Here is a 14,418-nt window from a genome sequence, read left to right as displayed (position 1 = left end):
TTCGGCTCCTTTTTTCTCCCCGAACACCCAAACCACGTCAAAACTCCGCAGAGGACACAGCCCCCCCGCCACCACCGCGGCTGTCACCCACCCGAGGGGCTCCTGTGGGCCCCGGGTTGTGTAACCAGCCCCGCTCCGCCGCTGTTTACCTTGCGGTGGCGACCTTTGAAGACCACAGCAAAGGCTCCGTGTCCTATCAGGTCCTTCTTGCTGTACTCAAAGTCCCCCACCACCTCCATCATCCCTCAGCGGGGCATGAAGCCCCCGGGAAGGACGGAGGGAAAACAAAGGGGCTCTTCCTCCAGCTACAGCCGCCTCACGGCAGCCGGCGGCGGGGTGGGAGCCTGCCCCGGTCCTGGCTGCCCCCGGCGGCGGGGGCAGCTCCTCTCATAGCGCCGCAGACCCCCGGGCCGGCGGGGCTGCTGCAGGGCGTCACCGAGGCGAGGGGCTCCGTCGGGCATGGGGAGCGGAACGAGGGGAATCTCAGGGGTCGGGTGTGAGGGGACAGCGCGGCATCGGCGCCGGGACGAGGGGCCTCCTCAGCGGGGAAGGGAGCTTCGTGCCCTGCCGCTGCCCGGCCCCATGGCCCCGCCACAGCGGGGGCTGCCAGCGCCGCGGCCCCGCTCAGGGACCGAACCCCAGAGCATCCAGCGAAGCGGGGGGAGGCGCGGCCCACGGCTCCGGGGATGGCTGTCGCTGTCGCCGCCGCAGCCCTCGCGAGAAGGGAGGAAGCAGTGAGGGTGCGGACGGGGGTCTCTCAGGCCGCCAGCGCCTCCCGGGGCTCCTGCCGCTCCACCACTTCCTCCACAGAGATCCGCACTCAGCCAACCCTGGCTGAGACTGCCCGGCCCTCTGCACCGCCCCGCGGCTCTTATAGGCCGCAGTGCGCAGGCCCGGCCGCTCGGGTGCTTCCGCCGGCGGCCAAAGAGTGCCTCACCCCGCGTAACCCGCGGTGCCTCCGCCGCCAGCGCCTCAGAGCGGGGCCAGTGCCCCGAGCCCTGCGGGGACCCCGCCGAGCCCGCCCCGGCCCCCACCCCTCCCGCCAGGGCTCCGGGGGACCCGTCTGGTCGTCCTCTCAGTGAGGACGGTGACCCTGGGCCCGCCCTTGCCCTCACGCCCGGGCAGAGGGGCCAACCTCAGCCCTCACTCCCGGCCATCACCTCAGCCCTTCCCCGGCCGCCTCAGGCGCACCCGCCAGCGAGGACAACGCTGAGGGGCCACCAGGGGAAGGGAGAGGACCGGAGCAGCACAGGACAAGAGCTGGGACAGTCAGGTACTGGATCATCCCAGGTTTCTAAGGCAGTGGCACTGGTTACATAGCACCTCCAGGTGACACACTCTCAGCCCTGTCCCCGCTCCAGTAGCGAGCAAGACTCTCCCTCAAACCTGAAACAAGGAATTTCAATGAATGGAGAGGCAGTGGAGGAGCAGGCATCCAAAGTGCTGGGAGCCAAAGACATTTCGAGTTGTTTGCTCCCTTTATAAGGAGAACAACGCCTGTAATGCACAGCCCCTGCCTCCCAGCATTTTTAGATCAGCCTGGGGCTGTTTACAGCACGTACAAACATTAAAAAAAAACCCAACCAGCCACCAAACAGTCACATGGAGCCTTTGACCTTCACCTCCAGGTTCACATAATTATGCTCCTTTCCTCTGTGTTCCATTCCTCACTGCTCTCTTCCATGTTCTCCATCACACCACCTCCACACCCAGTTCCAGACCCTTCCAGGCTCCCCCAGTATCCCCAGGGGATGCAGGGTGTGACCCCTCTGACCCCACTCAGCCCTGCTGTGACCCAGGCTCTGCTTTCAGTGTCACCAGATCAAAATAGAGACTGAGCAAGGAGCTCTGCAGCTGGGCCTCTCCCCATTCCTCGCTTACCTCCCTTGGCTTTCCAACACTCCAAACCAGGAGCGGTGTGCCATGTCAGGACCTCCTCAGCTAAAGGCTTCTCCACAGACAATGAAATTAGATGTAAAAAATATCCAGCAAGAGAGTCTTAAGGAAAGATTGACAGCTTTATGAATGACATTTTGAGCTATCAGAGCAATCCTGAGAAATCAGTTTTGTGCCAAAGAGAACCAAAGGGCTTAAAATCCCCTCAAAACTGAATCCCCCCTTTATTTGGTGAAGTTTTGAGCTCCCATCCAAAATCCTCCCATGGCACTAACCTAACAAACAACGAGAAAGTGGAGTTGGCCAATAATTTCAACAGCTCAGAACACCCCTGTGGAAAGAATAAATGAGATGTAAAAATATTCCAAGTTAATCATAAATTAAAGTGTTGGTAGTAACAGACACTTTGTGATACGCTTCACAGTGTCCCTTTAAACCAGGAAAAAGCCCACAAGCCTCCATGTGTTAAATATTCTGATTCATAAAAATAATTTCCCTCAGAACTGGTTGTTTATTGCCATCCACCAATTCTCACTTCAGTATTAATCCTCCCAGCATCAGCGTGTATCCTCACCCCAAAATCAATGTCACCAGCTACATTTTAGGGAAGCTGAAAAACCAAATTCATTCCGAAGATGCCTTTTGAGCAGATAAAAGTCACAACAGCCATGACCAAGCCACCCATCCTGCATCCCACTTGCAAACACATTTCGCGACACGTTTCCCTTGTTTCCCTTGGGCAGCCGCACTGCCTCACGTCCTTTTGTCCTCCTAACGGGGCTGGAGCCCCGGAGCAGGTTTGTTTCAGCACAGCAAGGACAAACAGGCGGCAGCGGCAGTGAGGTTTGACCGGAATAACTAAACACCCTGCGGGACCCGAGCGGCACCCGAGGGCTCGCCGGAGGCTGCGGGATTTGCATGCGGGTCACTCCTCCCAGCTGGGGCCTTGAGGGCGGCTGCGGGAGCTTCTCTGGGCGTCGGGAACTCCAGCATCAGCACTACAGAGCCTACAGACAGCGCCCTGACTTGCTTGGGATGCTGGAAGAGTTCTGAGGCAGAACGGACTGGATTCATCTTTCCCAAAGGGAGCCTCGTTGCTGGAGATGTTGGGAGAGATGCAGGATTGGATGTTATCCAACCCCATGGAGCTCGTGCTGCTCACACACACGGATATCCAGCATTTAGCCTGCACTACCTGGAGGTGCTCTGCTCTAACCATGCAGCAGGGCACTAAAACACCCAGTGCAGCTGCCTGATCCACCCCGGTGATCCTTCAAAAACACGGAGCACTGTGTCCTGAGTTGGTTCATTTTTAACATCATGCTCTGCAGGAGAGACCACCAGCAACCCACAGTTCTGCACCCACCATTCACAGAGGGAAGAAAACAGAACAGCAGTACTGGAGATGGCTCTGGGGCTCCTTCCCAGCTGCACTACCTTGCTTCAAATTAGTCCCTCAGTTGTAAGCCAGGACTTGTGATCACAAGAGCAACACATCTGGGAAGGAATTAGCAAATTCCAGGTTGCTTGTCTGAGTGCAGAGAAGGATGCTTTCATCTGGCAGCAGCTCCACAGAACACAGACATCACTGCCTTGAGGTTTTTTAACACCTTTCATCCTCAAAAGCACTAATGGACTTACAGCAAGCCCTTCTCTGCCATACCACACCACCAAAATGCAGCCCTGAGGTAGAAACATCACCGGAGTAACGCCTGGGCTGACCCAGAAAAAAAGCAGAACAAGGCTGCTTTTCCTACTTTTCATGCAGAACAATGAATGAAGTTCATTTTCTTCCTATTCATTGAAAAATTTTTCTTGTCTCTGTCTCTCCCCAGGCTATAAACTTGCACATGGAAATGAAATTACAGATCTGGGAAAATATTCAAGAGATCATCTGAGTCAAACAGGACAGGAACATGTGGCTCCAAGGACCCAGGGAACACAACACACACTCCACTTGCATGGATAAGCAGGACACAGCCCCAAGTAAGAGTTTTCACATGGATTTTAAGGCCTCATTTATCTGAATCAGTTCCCAAAGGTAGGAGTCTGACAGCATCCTGCTCACCTCAGAGCTATCAACTTCACTCCAGGTGTTCTAATATCCTTCCATATCCTTCCTTTCCTCCCTCCATCACACTCAGGATTTCATTAGACAGGTAAACCTTCCTCAGAGGACTGGCACACTTCCCAGTCCTTATCACTACTGTCCTCCCATTGGGATTTGTAACAAAATTGATGGTGGCACCAGCTGAGCTTTTAAAGGAGAAAGTGTCAGAGGGCTCTGCAGGACAGTTTCTGGCTATGCTTAAAATTATTCTTGTATTACCAGTAAAAAATAACACCCTTGTGGTAAGAAAACCTGTGTGGGATGCTTAATGAGTAACTCAGGAGGAACTGGACTGAAACATGGAAGCAGATCCCAGGATTCCTATCAAGCAGCACTGGGAAAGCTCAGGCATTTCAGTAGGTTTTCCAGAACACCTATCACAAACCTCCAGCCCACCTCCTAGATTTGTCCTTTAACACAAAGTAACATCTCCCCCATTAATAAACGCCACCAACCCCAATTTGCATCTGCAATTGCCCAAATGAGCTAATTAAAGCTCCCATCCCCAGCGTGGAGGTCACGCGTTCCTGCGGCTCCTGCCAAGCAGGAGGCAGCTCTGGAGGGAAGGGCAGCAGCTCTTCCTTCCTTCCCCAGTGCCTGAGCAGCACTGCCTGCAGCCAGGCCCGGGAAATGCCGCATTCAAATCAAACTGGGAGGGAGGAGTGTCAGGGAATTGCTTGGGAATACAGCTGGAGCTGGGCCAGCTCTTAGTATGCATGGAGGCTGGTGCTGTATGAATGGTAAAAATAGCAGCAGATGCTTAGATAAGAAAATACCATTTGGTTTACATGCAAAGCTATCACAGAGCATGGTTCAAAAATCTACCTGCTATCAGATCACAGGAAGATTAAGGCCAAGAGCTTAACACTTAGTTGCAAGGCCCTCTCTTTCTTCAAGAGGTCCCCCTTCCCCTTAGAAAACCTTTCTGCTCCGGCATTAGAAAGGTGAGTTTTAATCAGGCTTTATGTCACAGAAGCAGAGTCTGAAGGGATGGCAAGAGCATGGTCAAAGGGCACAGTGACTGCTTTGGTTTGGAAATCAGTGGGCAAGGTACACTGATATTTTAGGTACACCTACACACATGCACAGCCAAGCCCAGTTCCCACAGCAGGATCATGTCTCTGAGCTCTGATACATCCCTGCCTCCAACACAAAACACACCATGGACTGACAGGGCACAGTGACCCTGAGCAGCTCTCCAGGGGAGGAAGCAGAGAATGATTCCTCACTCAGGAAGAGCCACTTGCAACCAGGAGCTGCTGCTTGCAGCAAGTCCAACTTGGGGACAGAGCTGAACTCCCAAGGGTGGGTGATTCTCTTTAGCACAAGCACCCCAAAAAACTTGGAAACTAGGCAGGCTTCTTGGCTCCTACCAGTGACCTGCACCTCTTCTCCCCAAGGGCAGACTTACCAGCTGGTTTTAAAGCACCCTGTCCCACATTTACCTCAGTGAGTTACAAAAGGTTTTGTTTATGCAGATGGATGCAACCTGGCCTTTGCTGTCAGCAGGAACCAGCTGCAGGAAGCACCCTAATGAAAGAGCAGGTATGGGTACTGAGCTCTTCCCAAAAGATCCCAGAGATAGATCCCTGCTGACGTGGCTGGCAGGAGATACAGGAACTACAAATTGTTTTCTCAGTCATATTAAAGATTTAACCCTTAGTTCCAGCCTTGGGCTCACCTGAACACTTGTAGACAAGCAAAAGGCCATTACTGCACAATCTTAATTCTCCAAAGCAATCCTGCCAGCAGGGATAAAGTCCTAAAATGCATCTTCTGCAGCTGGGAAGTATCTGAGACCCAAACTCCTGTTCTGAGTTGTAGTAATCACTGCATATGAGGGCTATGAAAATGTTTTGACCTTCATGCTAACCTACTGCAACTAAATCTGACAGTGTAATTTCTGCTCCTTATTAATCACATCTTTTATTTTCTGTTTCATAAGCATCCTGGAAATAAACACTTAGTCCAGGTCTATTCACCTCATGATGGCTGGAAGCCTGAACTGACTGATAAAAAGGCTCATAAGCAAACTTACCCAGCTGACAGTGTGAATCCCTCTCACCCACTGGGCAAGTAAATGCACTTGAGAAATTCCAGAAGGAGCCAGCCCTGTGCAATGGAAGTATTGCTATTTTCTGTGTGGGTCCCAGCCCTGCTGTCAGCACGTATCCAGGGCAAGGGACAAGTGCCACACAGAATTCCTGCTCCATTCTTCCCCACCCTATCCTTCCTTCCCCCAAGCCAGTGTGGATGGGAAAGACACTCTCTCCCCTGTTCAGTCTCATTTTCCCATTCCCAAGAGCTGCTAAAACCTGAAAACTCAGCACAGCTGCAGCAGTCATTTGAAGTCCAGGCCTGTTGCACCCTGAACAGATTAGCCAAGGAGTTAACTGCTGTGGATGCAGGGGATCACTGGCAGATAATGCTCAGCCCATGGGGAAATGGGGCTGTGTGGAAAGGCAAAACCTTACTGGAATAACAAGAAGCCCCAAGTCCTCATTCTCAGCAGATCTTTGTCCCAGACATGCAGCCAGGCACAATTCTGCAGTGGAATAATGTGCTGAATTTTCCCCATTTTTCTCTCTCTCTGAAGGCCACACAAGGACAACCCTCTCTGTTCCTACTAAAACCCTCTTCCCCACAGGATTCTTCACAGAGCAAGAAAGGGCACGAGCAGTCTCCGCCCTTTGCTTGCCCCTTTCAGGACAGTGGCTACTGTGAGGCTGAAATTCCAATAAAAAGCCAGTTGAGATGGAGGCAGATGAGATATCCCTCCTGTGATGTTCAGAGGAAATCATCCTGCAAAGCACAGCTCTTATTAAGAACTAAAATTAAAATTTCCTTAAATAAATATAAGGAAAGAGTCCACGAGGGAGAGTTGCCAACGGGAACACGGAGCTGTGTTTGGGTCAGTCCCTTCGTCCATCACCTTGGAGATCTCCCAGGACTGTGCTGAGGGCAGGACCAGCAGCTCCATGTCCTGTTCCTATCGACGCCATCTGGAAAGGGAAAGAGCTGCTGTGTCCCTGTGGAGGGGCACAGCTCCGCCACAGGGCCCAGCAGGCACCAGCAGCACTGCAGGGACCTGGGGTCACCAGCCACAGGCAAATGGCAACCAGCTCCCAGGAATTTGTCTGCATAATTGGGAGAGGGAAAAAGGTCAGAAATGAAGACCTGACCAACTGGTGCAACTGTTCCTTTCCCTCTCCAGGAGTCAAAATATCTGAGTCAAATTTCATCCTGACTGCTCAGCTGGAGGGGCTCTGCTTTCTAGTTATCAACCAGCCCTGAGAGAGGTCAGGTGTCCCAGCTGGGATCTGACACAGTGCTCTCTGCAAGAGATCATGCCCTAACCACGCAGGTCTCTGCAAGGGCACTGTGGCTCTGAGGGACACCCGGAGAGCTGCAGCCCTCGTGGACAAACAGGTTACTCACATCCGCAAACACTTGTCCTTCCCTCCGCTCGCCACCCTCTGTCCGTCCGGGCTCCAATCCACCGCATACACCTGGTGTGATGGAAATCAGTCACCTGTGCTGGGAGGAGGGCTCACTCCTGCCTCCCAAACACCTCGGCTCCCCCAGGCAGCTCACCTCATCCGCGTGGCCGGGCAGATCGATGGCCAGTTTCTTTGTCTTGGCATCCCAGACCTTGAGGGTGCTGTCGCTGCTGCCGCTCACCAGCAAGCGGCTGTCGGCCGACCAGGCGATCTGGTACACGGCTGAGACGTGGCCCCTCAGTGATGTCAGGTACCTGGGGACAAGGACAGGCTGTCAGAGCAGCAGGCTTTGTTCCAAACTTGCCCTTGTCTTCATGCTTCTTCTCCACCAGCAGTCACAGGATGCCCAGCATGCTCCAGGCACTGAATTGCTAGACAGAGTCCATCAAAAACTCTCCCAAGTGGGCTCAGAACCTTCTAGAGGATGCCTCCTCATCTCACCCCCTTATCCAGCAGGCAACACTTCAGCCTCACTGCACAGGTGTGTCCTTCCCTCTCTGGCTGAGCAGCCCAGATTTAGAAGGACCTTTGAAATTGCTGACATGAAAGCCAAGCTCATGAGCGTTAAGGTTGGTTTGCAAGGGAGGAGTGCTGCCTCCAAGAGCTCACCAGTACTGGAGCTGAAAGTTAAAAGCTGGATTACAGGAGCATCCAAATACCAACAGCACTACTTGTAACTACAAGAATTTGCATCATCCAGAACAAGCTGTTCTCTGGCACAAGAACTGTTTAAACTGGGTCAGTCTCCAGTTCCCAACACACACATCTTCAGGAGATCACTGGAGTGGAACATCCCATCCCACCACAGCTGCGCCTGCCCCGGAGAACCGACTCTGCAGCAACAGGGTGTGCAAACAGGTGCCAGGCAGTGCTGGGGCTGAGTCACAGTGGGGCTGCACACACAGAGCCAAGCACAGACACCCTGACACAAGAAAAGCCAGACAAGAGACTTCCCAAGGGCACAAAAAAGCAGAGGCAGCAGAGTGACTTTGTATGAGCTGAAGCTAGAGATGCTGAACATGGCAGGAAGCTGCTGGCAATGACCTGGGGGGCCCTGTGTGCCCTGAGCATTACACACAGACTCCATACCAGCACCACCTCTAACAGAACAAACCAACTCACTTTCCTGTCCTACCATCCCAGAGCTTTATGGACTTGTCAAAGGAAGCACTAGCGATTATCCGCGTGTCTGGAGAGAACACGACTTGGTTAATCAATGCCTGGTGGCCTGTCATTCTCTCCAGTGGCTTCTTGTCTTCTGCTGGTCTCCAGAGAAACAGGGTGAAATCATCTGACCCTGAGACGAGCCTTTCTGGTTCCGGGCCCTGAAAAAGGGATGAAAGAGCCCAAGTTTTGTAGAAGTCAGGTGTGGAGAGCTTGGAAGCACACCAGTGTTATGGTATCCACTGCTTTCACCAATGACAGTGTTACAGCAGGGACAAAAGTGACAGCAGGGACAAAAGGACCTTACCCGGACTTGGTTGTACCTCTGCAGTGCCCTGTCTTTCAGTTCTGACACTGAAAAAGGGAAAAGGAGGGTGAAACAGAGATTGGCAATTCTTAGATGAAAAGAAATTTTATAACCTTGTCATGCCAATTCCAATCCTGGCTCTGTAGGTTTAGCATTGACCACTCAATTTGCCAAAGACAATTTGGGAACAAAAGCCCTGGAAAACAGTGACCTCCCCATCCCCCAGACTGCTCCACCCTGGCATGGGCATGAAAAATCTTGATTTCCAGCATGACCAGTCCTCCCCCTCCAAGGTGGGTGCTGCACTCACGGGAGCCTCTGACATCCTGGGGGTTGATGGTGGCCTCGGCCGGCTCGAAGGCGCCGGTGCGCAGGACGTAGTCGGTGCTCAGGGCCATGGTGTTCACCCAGTGAGCATGGCCCTGCAGCGTGCGGCACAGGACCCCCTGGGGACAAAGCCACCCTCAGACAGGGACAGGACACAGCCCAAACTTTCCAAACCTGCTTGTCCCAGCTGCAGGCAGGCTAAGTAAGCAGGGAAGGCACAACGCTGTTGAGTTCAGGAATCAGCTTCCCTTGCACAACACCCATCAGCTCAGGTTGCTGCAGGGATGTTTCCAGCTTTTAGCCCCGTTTAATGCTCTTAAGGATGAAAACATCACACAACAGATACCCCTTGCAAATGGTGCCAAGCAACAGGTCTGACAGGTCAGGAAGATACAGCAGCTCTGTTTTCCAGGGCACAAGCTGTGCCAGGAAGAGCAGACAAAGCTACCCCACAGTGTGCCCAGCCCCCTCTGCCAGCAGCCCAAGGGCAGTCCCTCACTTACATCCTGGCTCCTCCAGACTTTGATGGTCCTGTCCTGGGAGGAGGAGTAGAGCAAGCCATCGCCCCCCCACTTCACACAGGTCACTGACTGCGTGTGGCTTGTGAGGATTTTGTCACACCTGCCCATCAGAGTGTCCCAGATGCGGATGCTGCAGTCCTTGGAGGCACTGGCCAGGTAACGGCACTCGGGGTTTCTGGGCAAAGAGATCAAATCCATTTGTGCAGCTGCCCTGAGCTCCTTCCCCACCAGCCCCAGAGGATTCAAGGGTCCAGCAGGCAATAAAATACAACTTTCTTCTGCCTGAAGGTCAGAGAGAGGCCAGATGGGCAGAGCACTGACGTACAGAGAACAAGGTCTCACAAGGCAGGGGAGAGGCAGACAAATGCCTCCTCCAAACCAACTCCTGGGCTGCACATTGGAGAAATCAATCCAGGGTAAAACCAAGCTGAGGCCTTGGTAATGACCTTGCTTGCACAGCTTTAACCCACTGGCTAACAAGGTCACCACAAACTGGCACCTTCCCTGGCACAGGCTGGAGAAAGCCCTGGACAGGGGATCAGCCTCACACAGGGAGCACAGATCCATGGCACAGGGAATGTGTTGGATGTTCCCCTGCCTTTGCCATGCTTCATCTCCAGCCTGTGGACAGAGTGCTGTTGTGCTGACAGGAACACTGTCCATCCACATCCATTGTGGCTCAGGGGGCAAATTGAACACATCTGGAAGCAGCTGGCCACAGCCCAGCAAGGACAGGGCAGCCACAACCCTGTGTCCTCTGCACATCTTTATCACTCTGCTGGTGGCACCAGCAGTGAGCAAGAGCACAGCCCCTCCCATGGCACTGGAACTGGCTGAAAAAAGAGAACTGCAGCCCTGGCAGGGTCATGTCTCTCCTCCCCATTTCCTCATCTTCCTTACAATAATTTTTTTTGCTAATCCAGTTAATTGTCTGCAAATAGCTGGAGCTTCCTACTGGCAAATTCAATTTGCAGGGCTCTGCTCTGAAGGGGCCCTTTTTCTTTCTTTTTTATTTATTTCTGTAACATCTTGGATTAATGGCTACAACTGTCCCCTTCCACCCACCTCTCCCAGAGGGAGCTTTAGCTGATCAAAGGGATAAGGGGATTGTACAGTTAATCATCCCTGCTGATAAACAGGATGACAGAGGCCAGCAGGATCAGGACAGCAGAAAGGAGTGCTCTGCCCTTGGACACCACCAGGCTTCCCTGCTCCCACCTCAGCATTGCTGGAGCCCATCAGTGTGTGTCCAGCACCACAAAAGCAGTGTTTTCCACAGGCAGGTGTATCTTTTTCCCAGGGGAAAAGAGACACAGCCTGGCAGTGATTCCCCAGGGACTCACAGGGGCTGTGAGCAGCAGCTGGGACTCCTGGCTCCCAGCTGCACTCATTTTTCCCAGCTCACCTTGAGAGCTGTTCTACACGGGCTTTGTCCTGTAACAGGAGAAAGGCAAACAGGAGCAATGCCCTTCAGGTCAGGCTGCTCTTTTCCACAGGAGCAAAGGGAAGGGCTGAGCTGGCCCCTAAACTTACATGTGGAGGGGTTCCCAGCACAGACATGTGATCCATTTGGAGTGGCCAGAGAGCACCCGGCTGACCTGGCTGCCAGTGGCTGGGTCCCAGAGAAAGATCTGTCCAAGAGAGAAAGCATGAGGGTCACGTCAGGCCACAGACATCATGTGAATCCCACAGACGTTGGAGCTCCATTTAGAAAGCAGAGGTGTCCTTGGGATCATGTTTGCAGCAGCAGGGGAAGGGGGCTGGATGCCTTTCCAAATCCCTGCAGCAATCAGCTGACACCCAAAAGAATGAGACCTGATTGCCCTCCTGTCTGCCTACAACGCTGCTGCTGCAGTTATCTGCCTCAACTCAAAAAGGATACAGGTCCCCAAAAAGCCACCCTGTGCCAGGAACTCAGGGAGTGTTTGCAGAGCACAGTGAAAGCCACAGCTAAACGCTGCTGATTATCGGATGCTGTGGGTGGGACACATGCTGGTTTTCTCTTGTTGATTCTCTCTCTACATAAATGTTCATCTTGAGAGCCAAGGCATTAGTCATCCCCTACTTAAGAACCTAGGAGAAATAGGGAAAAAGAGGACAAGCAGCTCTCTGGGTTCAATTAAAGGCAGTCCAGCACCAAACCATGGCTGAACCACCCTGGCCCAGGACACTTCCTTGGGATTGGCATCACAGCTTGGGCAGCTCTGTGAGTGCTGTCATTGCTCCAGACCATTCAAAGGTCAGAGACAGCGACTGCCCCTCAGGAGCTCAGCTCCCATTTAACCACACACTCCTGCTTCCCCAGGCATTTCTGCACTTCAAGCACACCAATTTTGCCCCACAGCGAGGGCTGAACTCCTTTCATAGTTGTGCAAGAGGGAATTTGGCTGTGTCTGTGTGGGAACACAGTGAGCAGGCTGCTGCTGCACGGCTGGATCACGCTTAGAGCAGCCCTGACCCATCCCCACTCCAGACACCTCCCTCGTGATGGAGTCGCCTGCCAACAACCACATCCAGAGCCTGGACTCTTTCCTGGACAGAGGGAAAAGCATCTGCACAGCAGGACTCAGCAGCAAGAGCTCCCCGAGGTGACAATGCCACAGCACTGCCTGGCACAGAGAGGCTTCTCACACTGCTGTGACACAGCCACACACAAAGCTCCTCTGGGGAATGGAATCCTGCTCTGAAAAATGGGATAGCCCCCTGACACCCCTGAAGAAGCAAGAAAACCCCTAATGCCCCCCGCCCCATGCTGAGGGAGCCCAGGTGTACCTGAAGAAACAAGAAAACCCCTAATCCCCCCAGCCCCACACTGAGGGAGCCCAGGTGTACCTGAAGAAACAAGAAAACCCCTAATCCTCTCCGCCCCAGGTGTACCTGGCCGTTCTTGCAGCCCGAGGCCAGTTTCTTGCCATCAGGTGACCAAGCAATGCTGAGCACCCAGTGCCGGTGACCTGGCAGAGAGAGCACAAGTGGGTGTGATGGAGAGCTGGGACTGTCCCCGTGTCCCAGCAGGAGCCACTCTGTGTTCCTCCTGGCCAGCCCCTCTTTTTCCACTCTGCCAAAGAGAGCCACTCCTTCTCCAGGCTGCAGCCCCAGCCTGGACAGCTCAGACAGGCTCTGCTCTGCTCGTCCCCCAGGCACTCATGGGGTCCGTGAGGGATGGGGTCACAGGCTGTCCTGTCCCCCTGGCACTCCCCAGCACCCACCTTTGGCTGTGAACTGTGGTGTTTCTGTGCTGAGGTCCCAGAAGCGGACAGTGGTGTCCCCAGAGCCGCTCGCCAGGTACCTGGGAGAGGGGGAACAGCTCAGCACGGTGTCCCCAGGGCAGGACCGCGGCAGCTGCCGCCTTGCCCCGATCCCTGCCTGCAGCCACAGCCTCGTACTTTCCCGTGGGGCTGAAAGCCACGGAGATGACAGCCTCGGTGTGTCCCTCCAGGGAGCTGGTGCAGCGCGTCACCGCCCGCACCCTGAACACCGCCTGCGGCTGGTAGATGATGTCCAGAACCTTCTCTGTCTCCACGCTCTGCCCTGCCAGGGTCTTCTCCAGCGACGCCACGATCTCGGCATCGTGGATGAAGAAGGCGAGAGGCAGCGGCTCATCCTGCGGGAGGAAGGGCAGGTGAGGCAGCGAGGGGCGGGCTGGGGGTGCCGGGGAGCTCGGGAAGGGTCTCACCTTCTGCAGGAGGGCGTTGCAAACCAGCTGCAGCTTGTCCGGAGTGATGGTGACCGGGACGTCGAAGGGCGAGCCCAGGCACTCCCCTGCCTCATCGCGGAACTGGATCAGGAGCCGCTGCACATCCTCCTCGTCCGGCGACATGTTCTGCGGGACAGCGGGCTCAGCAGCGGGAATCCCACCGGGCAGCGGGCACAGCCCCCCGCCCCGGCAGCGACACCGCCGGGGGAGGAGGAACCTCCGCAGGGGGACCCGCGTAGGGCCGAGGGAGGGAGAAACACCCCGCACCGAGCAGGAGCCGCGCGGGGGAACCCCAGCAGAGGGCGAGGAGACCCCGCAGCGCCGCAACACTCCCACCCCTGCAGCTTTCCGGTGCTGCCCATCCCGGTGCCGCTCACCCCGGTGCCGGTGCCCCCGGTGCCGGTCCCGCTCACCGCGGCCATGTGCGCGCGTGCCCCACGTGGGCCGGAAGCGCGCGGGGGGCGCCCGAGCGCGGCGCTGCTGCCCCCTGGCGGCCGGCGGGGAGCGCAGCGCTCGCCCCGGGGCCGCGGGTTCGAGGCTGCCCAGGGACAACTCCCGCGGGTCCAAAACGACCCAACGTGGGCCGAGCCTCTCACGCTCAATCCGGCCCGTAGTTTAAGGAAACGCAGCTCTGAGCAATATCCATACCCAAATGTGGGAGTTGTAATCCCTGAACATGCCCAGGATTTTCCCCCCTGCTGCCCACGGGGGAAACTGAGGCAGGGGTGCACTAAAACACGTCAGAGTTCAGCGTGGTTCAATACTTCAGGACCAACCCCTGCCCCTTTACATCTTTCCCAGCCCAACTTCTGCCAAGTCCTGCGACTGAACAACTTCAAGAATTAATCTTATTCACCACACTGCCATTAACATAATAAATTAAGAAACATGGGCAA

General features: G+C 54.7%; 2 protein-coding genes across 5 annotated transcripts in view; both read right to left on the bottom strand.

Annotated features, from left to right (window-relative positions):
- The window catches only part of ULK2 (unc-51 like autophagy activating kinase 2), a 38,085-nt gene extending 36,559 nt beyond the window's left edge, over nucleotides 1-1,526 (bottom strand). The window contains exon 1 of one of the 2 annotated variants that reach the window (XM_039720617.1): nucleotides 150-1,526. In XM_039720617.1, the coding sequence (XP_039576551.1) occupies nucleotides 150-242 (93 nt within the window). In that variant the 5' untranslated portion in view covers nucleotides 243-1,526. The remainder of the gene's footprint in view (nucleotides 1-149) is intronic. The other variant, XM_039720618.1, reaches the window with a different exon arrangement.
- A 473-nt stretch (nucleotides 1,527-1,999) lies between these two features.
- On the bottom strand, nucleotides 2,000-14,337 carry NLE1 (notchless homolog 1). 3 transcript variants are annotated; one of them, XM_039720624.1, is made up of 12 exons: nucleotides 13,900-14,337; nucleotides 13,212-13,648; nucleotides 13,035-13,114; nucleotides 12,703-12,779; nucleotides 11,359-11,456; nucleotides 9,808-10,000; nucleotides 9,288-9,423; nucleotides 8,978-9,024; nucleotides 8,629-8,831; nucleotides 7,601-7,760; nucleotides 7,445-7,515; nucleotides 2,000-7,008 (listed from the first exon to the last, which is right to left on the bottom strand). In XM_039720624.1, the coding sequence occupies exons 1-12, from the start codon at nucleotides 13,942-13,944 to the stop codon at nucleotides 6,996-6,998; spliced, it is 1,560 nt and encodes a 519-aa protein (XP_039576558.1). In that variant the 5' UTR covers nucleotides 13,945-14,337; the 3' UTR covers nucleotides 2,000-6,995. The 3 variants fall into 3 exon arrangements, with proteins under 3 accessions (XP_039576558.1, XP_039576559.1, XP_039576560.1); XM_039720625.1 differs by having other exon boundaries at nucleotides 13,915-14,337; XM_039720626.1 differs by lacking the exons at nucleotides 13,035-13,114; nucleotides 13,212-13,648; nucleotides 13,900-14,337 and adding an exon at nucleotides 11,231-11,259.
- Nucleotides 14,338-14,418: the final 81 nt, after the last annotated feature.

This window comes from Passer montanus, unplaced genomic scaffold (assembly GCF_014805655.1).
Source record: "Passer montanus isolate IOZ18808 unplaced genomic scaffold, ASM1480565v1 scaffold44, whole genome shotgun sequence".
In the NCBI taxonomy this organism is placed as follows: domain Eukaryota; kingdom Metazoa; phylum Chordata; class Aves; order Passeriformes; family Passeridae; genus Passer; species Passer montanus.
The sequence above is the reverse complement of the archived record's forward strand: the minus strand, read 5'-3'. Positions and strand labels throughout refer to the sequence as shown.

Bases quoted from the DNA above. Each gene is read 5' to 3' on its own strand.
- NLE1 (XM_039720624.1), bottom strand. From the start codon at position 13,944: ATGGCCGCGGTGAGCGGGACCGGCACCGGGGGCACCGGCACCGGG. The intron at 9,424-9,807 runs GTAAGTGAGGGA...CTTTGTCCCCAG, and splicing joins AAGTCTGGAGGAGCCAGGAT to GGGGTCCTGTGCCGCACGCT. The intron at 7,516-7,600 runs GTGAGCTGCCTG...CCATCACACCAG, and splicing joins TGCCCGGCCACGCGGATGAG to GTGTATGCGGTGGATTGGAG.